Genomic DNA, 22,179 nt, shown 5'->3' with positions numbered 1-22,179 from the left:
TATTACTGTCTTACTGAAATAGTCCTGCTAATCAGCTATGGGCCACTATTACCTAAAACTGTCAGTTAATGCAGCTTGTCTATTGTTGTTACTACTACAGTATGACTGTATGAGTAATGATAAAGGATTTACAAGCTTTGCGCACTACAATAAATTATAAATATACACATTGGTTTGTTGATGGACATAGTCTTGTTAATGTGGAATTACAATTGCAACATCTCAACCACAAAAGACAAAAACATGGCACAGTCTAAAAGCCAGCATACAAAAACAAATCACACACATACACCAGTATTGTTCATTTAAGAGAAAATTAGAAATGGATTTCTATTCTAGCATTTCACATGAACAAAAAGCATCGATCCATCCATCCATTAGAACAACATAAACTGGTGATGGATTTTTGTGCTAATGTGCTGAATATTAGATCCCATTTCACAACTGGCCTTTTTAACACCTTGGTGTTGTCTCAAAGGGCCAAAGTCAGTTTGTTCCTCTCTTTGCTGGCCTATTGTTGTGTCTAATGTCTAGTGTATATTAAATTGGCTTCCTAAATTTCAATCTACAAACTCCATATTTCAAATCACATACTAATGTATCTGTCTAATTTCCAAATGCTTGTGCTTTATTATTCACATGATAAAAATTATGATGTCCAAAATTGTACACATTTAGAGAAATACTGAAGGTATTTTCATGTTTACTTCTCATTGCTATTCTATTATCTACTAAAGTGCAAATCTGAAATGAGGGCATTCAAGACGGTCCATAAGTTTCAATAGTTGAAGCAATTTTGTGTATAGATCTAAAACAATGCAAAGCTAAATTCACTGTATAGTAAGCACAATTCTAATTCAACTTCAGTTTTACTTCTAGCTTGTTTCACAATGTAAATACGTTGTCCTAGTTAATCTAATTGTCCTTATTGGCTTTCTTCTAAATGATGGTTGATAGTTTCAGTTTATGAAGTCAAACAAGCAAAACTAAAAAAAGAAATAAAAAACAATGACTAACAATAACTGTTTGAAATCCACTTCAAGAAATGGATAAACATTTAATGTGGATTAATGTGTAAAAATTACAGAATGAAAAGTAAGTATTTCTTACCTGTAAACAAGAGAGTCATCATAGGTTCCATTATACTGAATCTGAAACATGCGTATTCCAGGTATATTCCTCTGGAAGTTAAATTTGATGAGCGCAGTAGATGAGGTGGCTTCTGCCATAACCACCCTCTTATCTGGACTGGTCTTGGCGTCGCCGGTGTGGTTGCTGCCGTTTGCTCCCGCCCTCGTTGAAGTGGAGATGTCAGAAGAGCCAGGGTCAGGCTCCTGGATGTTATTGGTGCTGTTGCTAATATGCGGAAGCTTGATGATTACCAGCTCCACGGTCTGGTGGGCCTCCCCGGCAGGATTTGAGGAAATGCACGTGAAAGAGCCCGTGTCCTTTACTGTGCTTATCAGGATGTCCAGCGTGCCGTTGTTGTAAACCAGCGTGCGTGACGAGTTTGAGACTAACTTCCCATCGGGAGATATCCAGTGAATGGCAGGTTCGGGATCTCCCCTGGCTTTGCACTTCAATGCTACCCGCTGGCCCTCCAGGACCCTCATCTCGTGAGAGTGGCGGGTGATGAGGGGCGGCTCGCAGAGGAACTCCTCCTCCGGGATGGACCAGAAATAGCGTCCGGAGAGGTGCAAGGGTGTGGCGCAGGTCTCCAAGTCGTCCTCGCGATTGAGCCGCCTAAGCCACAGCAGCTCGCAGTTGCAGTGTAAAGGATTTCCCCCAAAGCTCAGAGCAAAAGAGAAAGAATTGAGAATGCCGGATGTGGCCAGAACCTGCGCCCGCTGGAAAAGCGGGTCTGGTGGAAGCTTCTGGAGCTTGTTGGAGGTCACGTCCAAGCGATTGAGCTTCTGTAGGAGGGAGAAAGTCCCCTCAGGAATGTATTCGATCATGTTGTGGTCCAGACTAAGTGTGTGTAGGCTGATCATCTTTTGAATGGCCTCCCAGGGGATGGTCTCCAGGTTGTTGTAGGATAAGTCCAGTTCTTCGAGGGCTAGTAGGTCATTAAAGGCTCCCATGTGGATGAGGGTCAGTTGGTTGTTGTTCAGAATCAGATGATGCAGCTTAGACATGCCACTGAAGGTCTCGTTGGATATCCGCGTCAAACGGTTGTGGTCTAAATGCAAGGCTCGTAGGTTCTCCAGGTCTGCGAACGCATGTGGAGTGATGTAGCTTATTGTATTCCTCGACAAAGTAAGATCCACCAGCTTGGTCATGTTGGCCAAGTCTTTCCGTTTTATGCTTGTGACAAAGTTATCAGCTAGTCGGAGCTCCACGGTGTGCCTGTCGATGTTGGGCGGAACAAAGAGTAGCCCTTTTTTGGCACAGAGTGTTGCGAGGTTGGGGGATAGAACTTGACAGACGCAGCGCTTCGGACAGATCTGGGCCTTCACTGCCATTCCGATAACCAACAAGCAGACAAGCAGTTTTTCCATTGTAAATCAGGTTTTTACACCTAGGGGAAAAGGAGAAAAAAAAGACGAAGGGCGTGATTAATATGCTACTGTGCCTTTGAACTACAATTTCAAGCAAAGCAGGCCTTTATTCAGTTGGAGCATAATTGCATTTGTAGATGTTTATCAAACACCAGTGCTTAGCGCAGTCATAATGCATGAGATAACAGCAGGCCATTGGTTATCCTGCAGTTATTTCAGGAAGCGTGATAAACAGTTCATCTTGCACAAACAAAACCCCATGTCAGATGTAAGAAACCAGCAGTTTTGCAACACAGCATTCCCAATCATGTTGCCAGATCTAAAACAAAAACAAAAAACAAGTAACCTGCCTCTGATAAAATAAAATAAAATCCAAAATAAGGGAAAATATACATATAATATAAAATAAGCCAGCCTAAAAAATACATTCTTGATTTTCAGACAGTGTATCTAGCATTTTTAGCTGAATTTAAAAGCAACTAGGCCAATACATTTTCAGGTATAAAGAACCATTTATACTGTGTGAAAAATAGTGTGATATTAGAAAGGCAACATGTGGTTACCACATTTTTAATTATGGGCTTATATGTCATTGTGCCAAACCCAAAACAAATGAATACATGGTAACCTGTAAAATACTTTGTTAACAGTATTTTTTTTATAAAGGAACACGTTCTGTGTTGTATCCTAGGACACAAACACAAACTATTCTTGAACAAATGCACATGTAAGGAAGGAGAGATTTAGAAATACATATTTTATTTAGAAAATGACTGTATATATTTGCTTGCAGCTTCCAGCTCGCAGATATAAAGTGCAGTATTTTGAACAGCAGGTGGAGATTTGACAACTGAGATAAGTGGTCAATTTTTATTGTGATATGGCAGCTAATTGCTAGCTAGTCCAACTACATGACTGTAAATGTTTATATTTTAACCTGTGCTGTATGTATTTATGCTGCATGTATTTGTTATTTATTTGTACACAGGGACTGCAGATGTAAATTAGCCTAAGGCTAACTCTGGTGTAATGCATCAAATGTTTACATTTATGTTTTTAATTACACATGGTCCCTTCTAAATAAAATATCAAAAAAAAATAAAAAATAAAAAATAAGCCCAAAAAACAATAAAACACAGCCACCTGCCCATATTTATGAGCGACTTTATGAAAAAAATTAGCTTATAATAAGTGCTCATGGCAACACTGCTGAAAATAGATCGATGCAGTCTCTAAAGGAGTGTGGGTTTATTTCAGGCAAAACACATGGCTAATAAACGTCATGCACACTACTGGAACTATTTCAACACTTCAGTTTATTAGCTACATTAGTTCATTCTAAACCAATATGTTATTTTCATCTTTGATTTTAAGTGTTTTAACAATATCTTCCTCTCTTACTTTTTCACACTTCTCTTGAAGGTGTGACTCATTCTTTCCAACCGTAGAGTCCTTCACTCTCCATTAGAATTGTGTGGGTGTGCAGAAGAGCTGTTTCATAATGACCGTGTGTGTGAACAGGGAACGCTTTTGCAAGACCCTGACCCAGTGGGGGCAACTGTATTATATTTAATTATATAATTACGCTAAGTTGAGTATGTAATGACACAATACGGGGTCTAACAACTATGCACTCAGAGAGTACTGCATTAAAAACAGCTATCATCAAATGGCAACAGCAGCTGACATCAGACTATGAAATCATGAGGACACTGTCTGAGCATTAGACCTGAAATTACCCGAAGAAGTATGATTACTGACTGATTTTGTCATCTTGTTGATGATAATGGTCTAAAAGCGATAGCTCTCTCAAATATGACAAGTAAGTTGCTATCATTTATTTACCTTTATGTCATTTCAAACCTGATATTGTCCTCTGCAGAACTCAACTGAAGGAAGTTAATAGAATATTCACGCTGCTGTTTTCCATACAATGAATGTGAATAGTGATGAGGGGCTGGTAAACTCCAAAAATGACAAAACAACAAAGTTCTCTTCCAAAGCATCATTAGTTCTCTTGCATTATATGGGGGAAAAGCACAGTGTCAACAAGTTAGTATTATTTATATACTATTATAGTATTTATTTTGAATTAGCTTTTATTTTTTTTATATTCAGTTGTCATTTTCATTTAAAGTTATAGTCATTTATATACGCTGTATATAGCTTTAAAGTGTTTTTATTTCAGTTTCAGCCATTGTATTACTTCAACTTATTTTATTTCAGTTAGTTACCAAGGAAGTATTTCTTATTTTTAAGTTTAAATTTTCATCAATATTTATATTTTATTTATTTCCATCAGCTTCGGTTGCAAAAAAAAAAACATCAGGAAAGGGACAGCACACAACAGAATTAGCTTCTGCGATGAAGCAAGTAAAACCAATGTGCAGAGTATACCCGTAATCTACGCCCTGCCTCGGCAAACACGAGATCCGAGCCACTAGATTCTATATTGCAATGCAGACCTTTATTTTAAGTTCATGCATTCATGACATCAAGGCTAGATTATTGTAATGCTATAATGGGTGGTTGCCCTGCACGCTTAATGAACAAACTACAGCTGGTCCAATGCAAATATGACCATATTAGCCCGGTTCTGGCAACACTGCATTCGCTCCCTATTATACATCGTATACATTTAAAAATATTGCTGATTACTTTCAAAGCACTGAATAATTTATCTCCAGTACTTGAGCAAGCTCTTGACGCATTATAGTCCTTCACGTCTATTACGATCTCAAAATTCCAGCCAGTTGATAATACCTAGAATATCAAGATCGAATGCTGGCGGTAGATCCAATTTTCCAATTTGGCACCAAAACTTTGGAACAATCTTCCTAACATTGTCCGGGAAGCAGACACACTCTGTCAGTTCAAATCTAGACTAAAAACACATCTCTTTAGCCTATAATGACACATAACATTATAGACTTCTATAACTCAATGTTAGGCTGCATAGTTTAGATCAGCCGGAACCGGGAACACTTCCCATAAATCCTGATGTACTTGGTACATCATAAGAAGGATGGCTTCTAAGCTAATATTAGTCTTTCTGTTTATCGCGAGGTTTACCGCAATCCGCCGGATCCAGGCCGTATCTGTATCTGATGAAGGACCTGCGCCTGGACACGACGACAACGCAGTCCTGAAGTGTCAACTAGTCTCTCCTTCCCTTTACCTCTGTACAGATAAAACGTTGTCGGGATAATTCCGGTTCACTTGGCTATGCGGAAGCGATAACAAATTCTGTATTATAAATTTTTCAAGGCTTGTACCTTGGAACTTATTTCATGGTTTGCGTTCTCGAGACACCAGGCACTGTGCAAATGAGCGGCCGGATCACATTTAGGGTTTTCTGTTAGAACGGTGTCGTCAGCGGACCCTAAGTTAACAACTAATGATCGTTGCGACGGAAGTGAATATATCAAATCTAACTTTAGCTGGACAATAACTTTATTCTAGAGCTGCTGTAAAGCCAAAACAATCTCTGTTACTTTAATTTCCTATTATCACTGTAAAGCTGCTTTTAAACAATCTATATTGTTAAAAGCGCTATATAAATGAAGGTGACTGGACTTGACAAACAACATCAAATTGGACAAATAGTTTTTGCTTGCTGAAGAGCAAAAAGCTGACTCTGTTGCGTGCCGGCGTCCCTTAGTAGCTTCCGTGTATACCATCACGTTACTTCATGACGCAGCACCAATCAGGATTGCATTAGTTTCATTCATACTTCAGATGTGTTACGCTAAGGATGTTCCCCAAATTGTCGTCATCGACGCAGTTCGAGTTCCCTCGAAAGGGAACACAGGGCTTACATACGAAAGACAATCATAATGAAACAACATGAGGGTGAGTACATTTAATTTATGGGTATTTCTTTGAGTGAAAATGATGATGGAAAGATGACTTTTGAACATGTCTGGACAAGATAAAATACTCCCTCTTACGTGAATGACTCATCTGGTCATCGCCCAGTCACACAGCAAATGCAAAGATCATGTCCTTTCCAACACTGCAAATATTCACTATTGTTTTTCATTCCAAACTGTGCACAGGACAGAGCAGCGAGCAGTGAACGAGAGATAAAGGGAAGGAAGTAGGAAAGAGCAAGAGAGATACAGAGAAATGTGATGCTGTAATGGAGACTGATGTGTTATGCATATGAACAATAGGGAATAGTATGTGGAGTGTATGATTCATGCCAGAGTGGATCTGATTCACGAGCACTGGCTCTCCACCAGTGCAGTAAAGCAAAACAGGCAGATGTGCATTATGTTTTGCCTCAAGATTAACTGAACAATGTGCCCAAGCCACACGAACAAGGGCCTATCGGCAGGGCGGTGCAACAGACCGAGGGGGTCCTGCTTCCTTCTAACTCACACTGGGCCTCACCGCGTGATTGGGACAGCGTATACAAATCTATCAGTGTACAAAAACTAATTGTATATATTTTTACTACTGAATAGAACACAATCCAATTCTTGTCAGCTATACCGTCTAAAAAGTTAAAGTAGGGTATAGTTTGGGAGGGGCTTGCGCATACCATTCCCAGTAATTGTAACAGCAATTATCAAAGCAGCTGTTAACTTCACTAGGTGACAATTCTGACAGCTTTTCCTGCATTACCAGTAAGAGTGGCAATCTTAGCACGGATGTTGATTAAACCTGTTCAGTTGTATCTAATAGCTGTGCTTTATCCATACATACACCACAGACAGGCTAAATGTGTTAATTTAAGGGTTGTCAGTAGATAATTTTTTTAAAATCACGATTAATTGCACACTTATCGTGAAATTAAGCATACACTATTTATCTTGTTTAATGTTCATTTGCTATATCCAGCAAAGTAAACCATCAGACTGAAGGGTGATTCTCACAAAACTGAAATGTTAAATGATCTGATCACAAATAGAGAAGTGAAATCGGGTTATAAAAGAAATTTCCACCTACTGTACCAGGGTTACAGGTGCTTGTGGCATTTTAGATGCTCTCGACTTTGAAGATCATCTAACTGTGTGACGTAAATTACCTTAATGACGCAATTTTGTGTGCTTCATTAATTTATTTGCATTAATTATTTTAACCCATTAAGGATTTTGAATTAATCGCATGCGTTAACGCATTAACGTTGGCAGCCCAAGTTAATTTATGTTAGTTTCAAGCTTCCAACGTCCTGAAATCTTCTCTTCTCTGAAATCACCCTTCTTTATCATGTATGCCTGCATATCCTAGAATTAGCACATTCATATTTCCCAATTCTGTTACAAACTAAGATAGGACCAAACTAACGAACAATAGGCCTAATTAATCTGCATTTCATGCTTCATTAAGGGCCTCTAAGTGCTAAAAAGAAATAAATATTTTTGACAGAACACACTACCAGTCCTATAAAAAATGAAAATCACCAAACTTCATTTATACTTTGTTTTTCTTCCCATCCAGTTTGAATACATGACGTTCTATACAGAGCAGTATATATAGTCGGACTGGGAATTATGTGTTTCTTTTCCAACACTATTAATGGCTAAATTAATGAGCAGGGTATTCCTGCAATATCGGAGGCTGCAGTTTCAGGAATGCAGTGCTAGAACCACATTTCTATTTTTATTTTTATTTTCAATCCTGTATTTTGGATGATTTTGTCTTATCCTGTATTTTGGATGATTCCTATTTTAAAACTGTTATCGAGCTTAGCATCTGGCTAATACTACTGCTGCAGTATACACTATAGTGCACAGTGTGCAAATGTTCTGTATGCGTAGAATACCCAGATGACCCATTAGGTTTGCAACGGGCTGTGTGGAATACTGTATTCCACAATGCACCAGTGTAATGGATGACTCAGTGGTAATATCAGATGTGAGGCATCTCTTTCTTGACTCATATCAGACTGCCAAATGCTAAGACTTCTTTACACCAAAATCAAAATGCAAATTCACTTTATATTATTTATAAGATGAATATAACATGAAAGATAGAGCTAACAATGTGGAATTCTACTGTTACTATTTAAAAACAAATAGAAGGCAGTGTACATTAAGCAGAATTTACGTAGTATGGTAATATTCCAATCTAAACAGCCAATGTGCCGGATGTATCAGTCATTATTTGAAGACTTGTTTGACTAAATAAAGCATGCAAAGGGAACCGCAGCACATAAGCTTCAATCTAATGATGACATCGGCAAGCTCATCAAAAATTAACAGCAAGCTCCTGACCCAAACACTAGAACTATTTAAAAAAAAAACTGATTTAAAAAAAATCACTGATTATATTAAAACCCTATCTAGTCAGTTCAAACCATACCAAACAAAAGACCTCTTTGTATTGAAGTATTCTAAATGACAAGTGACCCTACTGAATATCAAGTAGATGATGCATGCGCAGCCGACTCTCATGAAAAGCATAATGATAGCTACTGTAATGAGGAAGCTTTAGAGTGCTGTCAGTCACTTTGACAGGAACCAATTGCCGTGTACTTCACTGTGAAGAGCATCCCCAAGACAAACACTCGCTAATCAAGCATGTCTGAGCGAGTATGGATGTTTCACCCACCACAGTCCTTAATGAAGTGAGGCGTTCGGTTAAACAATAGCTCAGTCCCGAGATGGGGAACTTCACAAACAATGTTTCAAGAAAAGAAAAAAAAAAGATAATTGCTGCATGTTAAATAGCTTTTTTTTTTTTTGCTGTGGGGGAGAACTGTATAATATTACAGCACAGTACTGTTTATTGGACATTATGCACATGAAATCTGATATTATTCTGATATACGATATAAGTTCATCTTCAGCAGTGTTGCACAATTAAGCAAGAACAGCATATTTTCATTCAGCGACAAAGACGTGGATCGTTATTCTTGTACGCAGCCATTTCCGATTTATTAGCTGACCGAAAACAAAATCTTACAGAAATTTTGGATGTATGGAATAAAAGAACGCTTTAGGTCCTCTTTTTTGCTTACACGTGCATGTGTATTTGTGTGTGTAGCAACTGATTGTTGACCTGAGACTGACAGAGAGAATGGAGAATGAGAAAGACACGATTATCATGCATCATTCACATGGTAAAACATAAAAACGTCTCTATAATTCACATTGGCCATATTTTACACACAATGCACACATGAATTTTTAAGCATGTTTTCCTCACTGAAAATATTTTCATAAATATTTAAGATGTGACAACCCAGCAGAGATGCGAAGCAGGATACGGACACAAAGAGAGTCAAATCTAAAGATTTAAAACTCATTCTGTGAAACTCACGAGATTTAGATGTGTTGTTATGAGGGGGGTCATGTTTTGGCTAGATATCTTTGACAGTTGAACCCTATTGGTATACGTACAGTATGACATTTTCAGTACAGATTTCAGAACATTTTATCAGTGTTCAACTTTTATTTTCAAATTAAGGAGTTCTATAATGTCTGCATTAGTAAAAAGTATTAGACCTCCTTGGTTAAATCCAAAGTTACAGTATGAGTACAGATGGGCTAATAAATGACAGTATACCATATATTTGCAATGACTTTTTTTTTTCAAAATACAGTGACATTGCCTTTTATAAAATATTGAATATGCAAAATGCCAAAATATAGGTTTTGTCTGATTGATTTTGAGCCAAAAAGGTCAATATGTGTCACACAGATCTTTTACTGGTCAAACATCGTCCGTACACTCTCGCTTATGTATGAATTAAATTATATAACCGCTCATCTCTGATCTCTTTATATGATCAATTCCAGCTATATTTACAGGGTTTGAGTTTGCACAGGAAGAGAATCTTAAAAATGATCAAAGCTAAACAGATTCATTTGGACAGTTACTGTATTTCCAAAACCACTAAGCAAAATGTGTCACAATGTGAAATCCCATTTCTGGCCCATTTGCACTGCGAACAGTGATGCACTGCAGATGTCAGACTCAAGATGTTTTTGAAGAAAAATGTGGAGACTTTTTGCTCCAACAGCTGGGAGGGAGGCTGACTTGTTCTGGAGGATGTAGATCCACACTTCAACAGGAAGAGAAATGGAGCCGCTTTTTTTCCTCGCGCTAAGTGATGGCAGCAGCATTTTTCAGGCTGCTTATTCAAGATTAATCAGCACCTAATGGCAAAACAGAGTGCTAAAATCTCCATAAAAGAGAGAGGGGTACAGACTGAGAGAGATGGATTGAAATACAGAAAGGAAAAAAAAAGAAGAAACATCAACACATCCGCAGTAGCTGCCTGGAGCAATGACCAGCCTCAGCATCACTCCCACTGACACACACGCACAGGAACACAATAAGACCGAATCCATACTAAACATCTCTCCTTACTGCATTCTCTCCATCCTTTTCTATCATTTCCTTCTGTCTAGCCTTTTCCCCTCAGCTCATATATTGGCTGCCCCAACTTTCTGCTTCCTCCCCCACAGGAAAACAAAAAAAACACAAATGAGATATTTTGAATATCTCAGCTATTTCTTCTAGACATCAAATAAAGGCTTTTGCTGACAGAATTTTTCTTTTACATAATGACTATAGTTTGGAGAGATTACTAGAGTCAGAATAGGCCTATATCTCAATAATTCAATAGGAAAGAGAAATTATAAATGTGATCTTTTTTAAAGGGATAGTTGAATATTATATAATGTTATAATATTCTTTTCAATACACAAAAATGAATATTCTGTCATAATGTCATTGTTGCAAACCGTATGCATTTCTATGTATGAGATATTTTGAAGAATATGGGTAACCACACAGTTGATGGGCCCCATTGACTTAGTCTTTTAAATATGGACTTAAAGGTATCTCATTAAATAATTTGAGTTACAATATCCACATAAATGATATTTGTTTTCTAGTTTTTATTTCTTCTAAGTATTATATAAGAAACATCTGAGAAAAAGTTGATTATTTAATGAACTCTAAAACTGGGAACTTGATTATGTCTGAGTTACAAAAGAGCATCCTCTAAGTAACACAATTTTCCTTTGAGTGATTTAACTTTTTTTTTCCTTTTTCCTTTGTATCTCTTCTGTTCCCTGCCATTGTACGAAAAGATGTCAAAATAAAGCAATATTTTACACCTCTTCCTGCTCTGCCACCTTTACCCAATTTTCTGGAGTTCTGCTTTAGAAGACCAGAGTGCAGCAATCATAGTAAATCTGTGCTCTGGAAAGATAACCAATTGTTCAGCCCTGATCAAACCTGAGTAGGGAAGAAACCGTGTGACAGTGTGTGCGTGTCGGAGACAGGAACAACAGCTCGACAGAAAGAGAGCTGGCATGCGGGTCACTTAATTGGATGAGAAAATGAATTCGGCGTTGCATACGATGGGATGAATTTTAATAAAGCGCATGAAGCTTGTGACACAGGACAGATCCTATCAGGGGAATCTCATTTCTCTTTTGGTCTCTGAGTCTGAGCATGAGCAGATGCATCTATGCCCACTGACCCTCGTAATGCCACTCTAGCTGGTTATTATATATGTAGGTGTCAATATCATCAGACAGTAAGACCAAGCATATTTTAGTCTGTCTGAAGGCTCCAAAAAATGCTAACAAATTTTTACATTTTCTGAAGTGTTACAGTGGTGTTACCATACTTAAGGTGTACTGTTAGTACCAAAAAAACTGTAACTGCTATACAAAACACCACAGCAACACGATAACACTAATGTTCCGTGACAAAATGCTACAAAAACAGCTCAAAAATGACTCACAGATGAGAAATTCTGTTCCTAATTTTACATTACTGTGAAATAATAATCTAGTTAATTAACCAAACTTTATAGTTGCTAAGCAGCACACAGTAACCACTTAGCTCATTACTATAGAATTCAACTGATGTTCAGTCACAGGTGTGCATACACATATCAGCTAATGAAAAAAGCTTTAAAAATGACTTATGCAATGTAGTTTTAAAACCAGAACTATAATAAAGTGGTTATCTATTATAGGAATTGTGGATTTAAAATGAAGCTGTGAGGACCAACCAATAAGAAACACTGGATTTGCTTGGGATGTCATTTCACATTATAGTGAAGTAATATATTTCGAATATAATCTTCATTCTGAGAAAAAACAACAACAACAACAGTATAATCCCGTCTCCTCTAGGTTTTCACAAAAAAAAGGCAAAAAAGATTGTGCTCAGATATGCCAATATGTCAAAGTTTACATTCTAAAGTCAATAAGAATAATAAATAAAAAGTCAGAAATAAGAAAAGAAAAGTTAATAAGACTTGTCATAACACTTTCCTATTAGTTTTAGTTCTGTACTATTCTTTGTCGATAATTCTCTGTTTGTGTCTCCTATGGAATTTTAGAAGAGACAAAGTTGACATCTAAATTAAACATAACTTCAAAATCTCCCATGCCTTGACAGAGCGACCTCTGTGCAATCACATTCTATTCTCAGGTGATACCAATTGGAAAGTGCACCTAACCACTTAGAAGCATACAAGAATTGAGCCAATGCTGCATGCCAACAAGCAACCTGAGACTCATCATGACATGGCGACAAGCGTGTGCATGTGCGCGCTGGCATATGTTAATAAGGTCTCTGTGTGGGATCATGTGTCTGATGACTGAAGCTCAGCGGGACCTGTTCTGTTCTGTCTGGCTGTCAGTGATTGACCCAGCACACACACAAACACACAACCCGAGCCCTTTTCTGGTGACTCTCACAGCCCCCCCATAGCCTGCCTCTCACAGCTCATTAGAAGATCCTTCACCTCCCGCTGGTCTTCCGCCCACCTTGGCCGCTGATCACAACCATAGGAGAAAGCTATCGGCTCAAGCTGGGAGAGGGGAGAGAAGCCGGGCGGGTGTGTGGACGGAGAGAAAGGCCTCCAGATACTTATGCTGGACTGCCACCATGACCCCGCCGCTTTTGAAGCTGAGGACCCAGAACGCTTTGATCTGTAACAGAGCATCTGTAGCACCTCCGCTGGGAAATGAGTGCGGAAAAGATTGGTAACCAGAGGGTTATAGGTTGAAGTCCCTCTTCACCTCATTACGGTGACACTAGTCTCAGCCACACTGACCGCCCACAGTCTGTTCACTGACCGTCTGATGCATATTGTACAAATAAATGGCAAAATCTCAAGCTCATTTCTGATTGGCTGGCTTAGAACTTCAGTGAATATGGGCAAATCTTAAAGCTTAGAAACAAGTTATCCTCACTGTATATTAACAATAAAACGGACCATGATATAAAACACCACCGTGCCCCTTTTCGTTTTCATTTTTTACAAACTCAAACATATTAATAGCCACCAAAATGGGGTTCATGCAACATGTGCACATGTATATTCATAACAAAACAAAATATAAAACATAACCGTGCCTCTTTTTGTAATAAAACATATTAATAATATGTGGTATGTGCATATACTCTGATTATCTTCGCTGTATCTATATTTATAATAAAACGAAATTAGACATAAAACAAACCCTGTATCTTTTTGTTAAATGTCAGTTTAAATTAACAATTATAGCCACTATAAAAGTATAAAGAATAAGAAGATGAAACAATAGGAAATAAAGATAAGCAAACATTTCAGACATACAAAGTCAGCGCAACGGTATACATATCCATCCATCCATCCATCCATCCATCCATCCATCCATCCATCCATCCATCCATCCATCCATCTATCTATCTATCTATCTATCTATCTATCTATCTATCTATCTATCTATCTATCTATCATGTGCCTAAGAAATATAATGCTTCAAAATGGGGCATTTATTCAAAAAGTTATTTTTAAGGAGCAAGCGCTTCTTTTATCACACCATTCATTTAAAACAAAATGATACATTTGGATATTTGCACAGACGATAACATTCTCTCTTTCAACCAGCACTGAACAACAGAGAGTGAAATGACACAAACACTTCACTACATTAATGATAATCGTTTAGTGTTATTATGATACATTTACAGACAAAATGGCCGTAATAAGTTAACTGGATCTCCAGCACTCATACGCAGTACAATCGGATATATGGCAGCCCTTGCCATCATCAAAGGGAAACCAGCAATGGTAGATGAGATGAAAAGCATTTGTGATGTGTGCTTTCGAACATACGCCCAGGGCTGAATACTTTTCTCTGCCATTCAGTGCGATTAAAGGGTGAGGACTTCATTCTTTCCACCTGATCTGTCCGTTAGATCCATGGCACCAGGGCTTAACAGTGTGGATATCTATCTTTCCCAGAACTCAACGTAATTGATCCAGATTTAGGGTTTATATATATTTTTTTTTTATAGACAAGACTGTTTTGGGAGCATTAAGCCACCCAGTGCTGCAGAATCTGCTCTAGTCCAAGTCTGTTTAATGGTATAAAGCACAATGGCTTACATTTTCATATCAGTACTGATTGTGTCACATCAGTGATTTTATGTAAGCGTTTCTGCTAATGTTATATAAATGACTAATACACCAAGAGCGTTCGCAGAAATTGCTATTGAAATTGCGTTGTGTCATCATAACCTCTGCTAAATCTGTCAAGCAGATGTATTTCAAATCCATTATAGATACAATAATCTGCTCACAAGTAAGAACCAAACGAGGCTCGCTGCCAATGAACCGAGATGCTTTTAATGTTAAAAGTCATAATTGTCAGGAATATATTGAAGGTCTTTATCAAAACTAATTTGTCTTAGAATTGTAGACCCGATATGATTCATTCGTCAAAAATAATTAAATGTCACAACGATACATAACGCATCACACTTCTAGGTCTTTCTAACATCCACACAAACTTTGTGCTGTGTATGGGTGGGCGTGCTTGTTTGGTGTTTCGCTTGAAATGTACTTGCCACTAAAGTGTCTCTAAGTATGTAAAGTGGAGCAAGCATCTTATCTCTGAGCTGAGAGCTGGCGTTCACAGCTGGGAAAGCTAGGCTTTATGAAGATCAATAGTCCTCTCCCTTTCTCGCTCTCTCTCTTTGGCTTTTCTCTGTCTCAAAGTGAAGGAAAAGAAAACACACCCAGTGAGGTGATTACCTCATGCATGAAGTTCACATCACCCTTTCAGCCAAGCAAAGCTTTATGGGATTACAAGAAAAAAGCCATGGAAAACAGGAGGATGAGTACAGGATAACTGTCTGTGCACCTCAAAGGAGAGGTTAAAGATGAAGCAATCGTCTTATGTCAGCATTGACATTTGAGCTAATACCGTTATGAGTGTCCCTGCAAATGTTTGTAAATATTATAACTTGGTCCAATCCATTATCGAATATGTGAAATCTAGCAAACCTTCGCAAAAGCTTAAGATCCAGGATATCAATGCTTAAAGCGGTTTGTTTGAAGAGGGATATCAAAGTCACTGTTCCATTGGAGTAATGGTGAACGGGTGAAAAGGTAACTCTCGCTATGAGATATTACAAAAAAAGGACCAATATGGTCTAGTAGCTCAGACACGACATGCCTACGGACTGCCCACAGATGCTGTAAGATGCAAAGTGCACACAAGAATAGCAAATGGTTACGAAAAAATCAATTTGGTGGCTGCTACACAACTTTCAGACCAATACATGTACTGAACTGTATATTTTTAATGATAGAAGTGTCTGTCAAATGCATAAATGTAAGTGACTTGACTTCTAAACCTTTTGTCTGGTATTCTAGTAAAAAAAGAAAAACTTGATTTACATCAACCCTCTACATTACGAGTAAATCACTTGCACATGTGATTAGCATAATGTCTATCGTTAGCCACTGGTATAAATCGTTAGCCGCTAATATTAGCCACTAATAAATTGTTAATTTCACTTGGCGATGATTGAGTTAGAAGCTAAGAATAAGTTTAGCACAGATATATTCTCACTGCGTTTTATGTCCTATGACCGCTTTCCATAACAATCTAAGATATACTTATTATATTTGTACACAATATATTAAGTCTTGGTTTCAGATTTCTTAATATCTTAATTAATAATTAGATTTACTGCTAAAAAAGTTGAAAAAAATGCATATATACTGCAAAATATATTTTGCATTGTACAATAAGTGCTTCAGGGAAGAAAGAAAACATCTTATTAAGATACTTAAGAGTTTTGTTTCAATCTGACCACAAAGTCTACACACATTTTCCACTAGACTGATGTACCTTTATTTGAAGGTATCTATTATTACGGCATCATTGATTTTAGATTTACTCGCCCCAAATGTCAAAGCAAACAGTGGTTGATCATTTTACAGCAATCAGCTGTTTATACATGGGTGGATATTGACCCAAATAATCTATATTGTGGAGCAGACTTCATGGCAGAAGTCAAAAATCTGGTTTAGGCTAGACCAGGGATGGGCAACTTCAGTCCTGGAGAGACTTTGTCCTGCAGAGCTTATCGCCAAACCCTAATCAAACACACATGAACAAGATAACCAAGGTCTTTAGGAAAAGGTCTTCAACTAGAAAGCTACAGGCAGGTGAGATTTTATCCGGGTTGGAGCTAAACTCTCCAGGACCGCAGTTGCCCCTTCAATGGGCTGGATTAAGCAGCTCTCTAACTGATTCTCCTGACCTTCACCCCTGGAAATGTGAATAAGGAAGAACCTAATCATAATCCAAACCCAAATCCGGACCTAAAAGAACTCTGTCAAGGTGTGCCAGACCTCAGAGAACAAACAGCCTTATATAGACACACCACATGGCAATGAGCTCAACCAAACACTCAATGCGGAACAACAATAAAATAAATAAATTATTCAAATCCAAACAGCAACCACGACTGAAAGTGGTAGTTGTTGTTTCTTTGAGTATAAATAAATTACACTGCTGTGAATGCAACGATGCATCAATATGCACAAGCAGGTGCACGTACATGCAATAACATACAGCCATGCCACACAAAACTGATCTGGTTTCACAGTAAGGCACAGATGAGGACGACTAAACCTTATTAGACCAACATTTTTCCATGGTGCATTTGTTTGCTTTTATTTTTAGTTAGTTTGATCTCTAAATCCTCTTGTCTCACCAATGATTGTTTGCAGTGCAGGGGTCACATGGTTCCTTGAGGGTATGAGGACGGCTTAACCCTAAATGTCTCCGTAGAGTTGATCATTGCCATCTGTGTAAGAGCTGGTGTGGTTTGATGCGCACCCTTCGGCTATCCACAGAGACATTAAAACCTGCAACAGATGGACACGCCACAGCTCTATCAAACAGAGGACAAGTACACACACAAACTCCCGGTTCTGAGAAATAAGCGTAAATAAATACATAATGCGGCACGCAATGTATGACAACACCAACATCTTTCTGCGAGCTCATTACTTTTTGAAACGCCTGGGTGACTTGTCCTGCAATTGAAAATCACAGAACACTACAAAGCATTCTATTGTGCTAAACTCTAAGCAATGCTCATTTGTATGTACGGCATATAAAAAGGCTCTCAAGCTGGCTCTATGAACGTCTCAGAAGACATCTCCTTGTTTTCTCTGAAGAGGCTAGAACAGAACGTGGGGGAGAACATGAACAAATATCTCATCGGGGCATGACTGGCACCAGCGTGTGTGTTTTTTTTCAGGGCCTGTTCCATCCTATCCTTCTCTCCAGCAGGGCTCTGATCTCATTTGCGTCTCGGTATTGATTTTGCATTTAAGGATTAATGCCGAGTCTAATGGACAATCAGTGGGAATAGCACCCCACCTCCCTCTCAGTCTTCTCGGCATCATGAGGAAGGGACCATCGAGATCTATAATCAATTTGTTTTGCAGCAGTGCTTGCTGTTGTTTTTGGCAAATTATTGGCTTGTCTTTATCGCTTAAGAGATGAAGTTTCAAGATGCTCCTCAAGCACATCATGTTCATCTGAATTTACGGTTTAGTAGTTTTGTTGTGCTTTTGCCATTTTTATCAGTTTTTATAGTTTTACAAATTTTAGTGCTTCAACTTAATGTCAACATTTACATTTGTATGTTTTTATATATATATATTTTTTTAAATTATCAAAAACTGAACATTTTTAATAGTTTAACAATAACAGCACTGGTTCTGTCATCTCTAAAACAAATGTACTTTCTACCATTTTAACGCAAAAGGAGATCTTACAGAGAATGCCTGAGCTTATTCCATATGGCAAAAAGTAAAAAGCCCCAAAAATAACGTTTAATTAAAAGTAGTCAATATGATAAGTGCACTATATTTTATATGTGTGGTGAACAGATACATTTTAAGTTGATGTGTAACACATTTACAATATGTTTCCATGTGTAGATAACATGAACTAACATTGAAAAATACTTCCGAAGCATTTTTTTAATCTTAGTTAATTTCAAAATTATTAAAATGATATATATATATAATAAAATTACTTATATAAAAAGTTTATATAATAATTCAGCTCTCTGTTGAATTTCAGTGTTTTTTTATCAGACAAGTAAAAAAAAAAATGTTATTTACAGTAATGCTATAGATTGTTGTTTTATATTGAGAATAAAATAAATAAGCACAACAAATATTAATTGTATAATGAACATTTGAATAGGCCTTTAAAAACAGGGTTTATGCAAAACACTATCCATATTAGGATACTCTGGCTTATTAAAAAACCTACAAGACTTAAAGTCAAACTGTACATAATTACAACCCATAAGGTGTAATTAAACATGGTACAATTATATGTGAGTGAGGACAAAATCAAATAGACACACTACAACTCCTAAATAACCAAAATGAGTAGTCTGATACAAAAATGATCAGGAATATTATTCAGGAAGTGCTAAGTATTTGCGTCCTACTTATGTAGGTATGGCAGGAATCTATAAATTCTAGCTTTTCTGCATTAGGGGGAGATCATCTATTCCTCTTTCATCCAAAACAAATGCGGCTGTACTGACGAGTCGCTCACCATCAACACTCCAGTGCTAAACTTCAAGACCTAGAAATAGAATTACAACATAAATTGCATAAAGTAATTAAATGTACAAAAACAGTGCTTTATCTTCACAAAAAATGATTTAGTTAAAAGCAATGAGAGACCATTTGATTACCATTAATGGCAAAGACGACAGCAGCTTTATTAGCCTGCTTTCACTTTAACCAAATGCACCGATACTCGCAAAGATGGGCATTAAGATACACAAGTGTGTATATTTGACTGTTCAAACCCAGTGAGATAAGTACTCACGCAATGAATGCGCCGCAGCTTTATGTGTGTGTGTTCCAGGTGTGTGCGCTGACTGCATAATAACTCCACACCCGCGATGACAAGTCTGACGTCAGCAATTTGCGATCGGTTGGTGAGATCGGCCTATTTTAGTGACTCATGATACCGATCTGTGTCCGATCGATCGGAGCATCCCTAATCATTATTAATGTTAATGCGTTAACTAATATTAACCAATGGAACATTATTGTAAAGTTGTACTTTTGTTGTTAATTTTTACATTGGCTTTTTTCCATTTATTAAAAAGAGAAAGTTCTCCACTTCTTTTTGCCAGTTACTCATTCAAAGTTGAGACTACCTTCACGATACTTTTTGACCTTTTAGCTTGACAATGTAAACCACCATTCACTTTCCTTATACAAAAATAGAAGCTTGGTAATTCCGCCTAAGACCTCTTTTGCTTTGTTCAGACAGCAGGCAAATTGGATTTTTTCCTCAAATTAGATCTTTTTCAGACAGACTGTCCACACTATTAATTGCAAGTGATCAAATGAGATTTGTGTGTCTAGACATAACCAACCTATCTGCATGGGTTGCTTTGGTAACGATGTATGTGACAAGGCTTTCAAAACAGATGCAGGAAAAAAAGAGGTGTATAATTTCACTCTCTTAATAAGTGCCCTGTCGAGTCAGAACTCCCCTGTCGCACAGGAAAAACTAAGACTGGTATATAATGGGATGTTCCATGCTGTAGTCTCGGCCGAAATCTTTGGACACACCGTTTGAATACCGTATGAATATTCCGTCATTTCAGCCCGGTCTCACCCCAAAACGTCATATACTGACGGGTCTTGACCATACGTCAACATACGACGAAAAGGGTACCCCTATAACGTCAATATGAGACGCAGACATAAGCGCACCAGCAGCGCCTCCTAGCGGTACCCTAACGCATACCTAAACCCAACCATACCCGAATCGTCACACATGGATGTTAAAGGGTACCCTTTTCGTCGTATGTTGCCGTATGGTCAAGACCCGTCAGTATGTGACGTTTTGGGGTGAGACTGTGTTAGTCATTTTCGTCACCTGTTTTGACGTTGACGTAAAAGACTATTTGAAATCTGATTTGAGCAGCCAGAGTGTCCAGACTGAGACTGATCTGTAAAAATCTGATTGGAATCACATTTCAAACCACCTCCAAAAGTGGTTTGAATTAGATTTGAAAAAATCAGATCCCATGTGTGTGTTTTTTTTGCTGTCCAGACTTTCAAAAACCCATCTGGATATGCAAAATATTGGATTTTTGGTGGTAGGCTGAATATAGCCTTAGTGTTTCTATCATGAAGTAATGAAAATAAAATGGAGTGGGAAAGACATTTTTGGTGAACAATTCCAGGTGAGATCTAGCAAATGTTTAGCTCAGTTCTCACTAAAAAGAGAGCGTTATAAAAGGAATTAGGGAGCAGCATAAAAATGATCCACTCTGCACTTTAAAGCTGATGATTTTGTCTATGCAGCTTTGCACTTGTCATTTGTGCATTGTGGGTTTTTTCTCTCTCTCTCTCTCTCTCTCTCTCTCTCTCTCTCTCTCTCTCTCTCTCTCTCTCTCTCTCTCTCTCTCTCTCTCTCACACACACACACACACACACACACACACACACACACACACACACACTCAGGTCTGGTTGAGCCGGCTGCCTCAGCTCCTCTGGGTTCTCCAACACCTGTGTCGGCTGCACCTGGGGTCTCTGCAGATGCACTTTCTCCCCCCTCTCCCCGGTGGGGTCTCATCCTTGCCACTCTCCAACTTGAATCTAAATAGTACTGCCCGTGGCTATGTCTGGCTTCTGCGTCTCAAACATTCCCCACCGATTCCCCTCTAGTTCCTCATCAGCAAAGTTTGGCTGCAAGGCACAAGGGTCGAGGCCTTTTCTGATCAATGCTGCACGGATTGAGTGTGCTATTTCACTTTCAACCTGCCTGTGGCATTCACACATACATGTACTAACACACACACACACACACCGCCAACTGTGCCGGTGGTGCAGCTCAGGTCGTGCTCCCTCCCGCGATCCAAACCAAATGATGCATATCCCATTATTCAGCGAAGTAGGTCACAGTTTATATACCACTGGCTCACACAAAAAAGAACAAGTTGCCCATATCTGGGTCATGGAGAGAGACAAAAATCTGTTTGTTTAAGATTTCAAGCTTACACCACTTACGTTTGTTCTCTCTGAAGATTGAGAGGTCTAGCCAGGACAGGTTTCTGTGATGTCGCTCTCAATTATGTCACAAAGTCTGTCTCAGTGGTCCTGTTGTGAGACCACTGTCCTACACACACTGACTAAGTAGGCATTCAGATCACTTGTAAGGCCCATTAGAGCCACTTGGCAAAAGCAAATTCAGTGGCTGAGTGTTCACCACCGATTTGTTGTCCGGTCTGAAAGCTTTAATAGATTCAGAGAGCTTACAAATACAACCGGCAAGCTTTCTAGAAAGGAAGGTTAGAATAAAACTACATCAGTCCAAAACAACAACGAAAATGTGTGCTGACTCTCCAC

At 38.3% G+C, this 22,179-nt stretch overlaps 1 protein-coding gene across 4 annotated transcripts in view; it reads right to left on the bottom strand.

Moving 5' to 3' along the window:
• lrfn5a (leucine rich repeat and fibronectin type III domain containing 5a) overlaps positions 1-22,179 on the bottom strand; it is a 47,306-nt gene that overhangs the window by 6,055 nt on the left and 19,072 nt on the right. For 2 of the 4 annotated variants that reach the window (XM_079632080.1, XM_079632079.1), the window contains exon 2: positions 1,111-2,518. In XM_079632080.1, the coding sequence (XP_079488206.1) occupies positions 1,111-2,498 (1,388 nt within the window). In that variant the 5' untranslated portion in view covers positions 2,499-2,518. Of the gene's footprint in view, positions 1-1,110; positions 2,519-17,480; positions 17,635-21,840; positions 22,041-22,179 lie in introns of those variants that run through there. The other 2 variants (XM_079632078.1, XM_079632081.1) reach the window with 2 other exon arrangements.

Source organism: Phoxinus phoxinus, assembly GCF_949152265.1.
Source record: "Phoxinus phoxinus genome assembly, chromosome: 13".
Classification (NCBI taxonomy): domain Eukaryota; kingdom Metazoa; phylum Chordata; class Actinopteri; order Cypriniformes; family Leuciscidae; genus Phoxinus; species Phoxinus phoxinus.
Note: the sequence above shows the minus strand (reverse complement) of the source record. Positions and strands in the feature narration are given on the sequence as shown.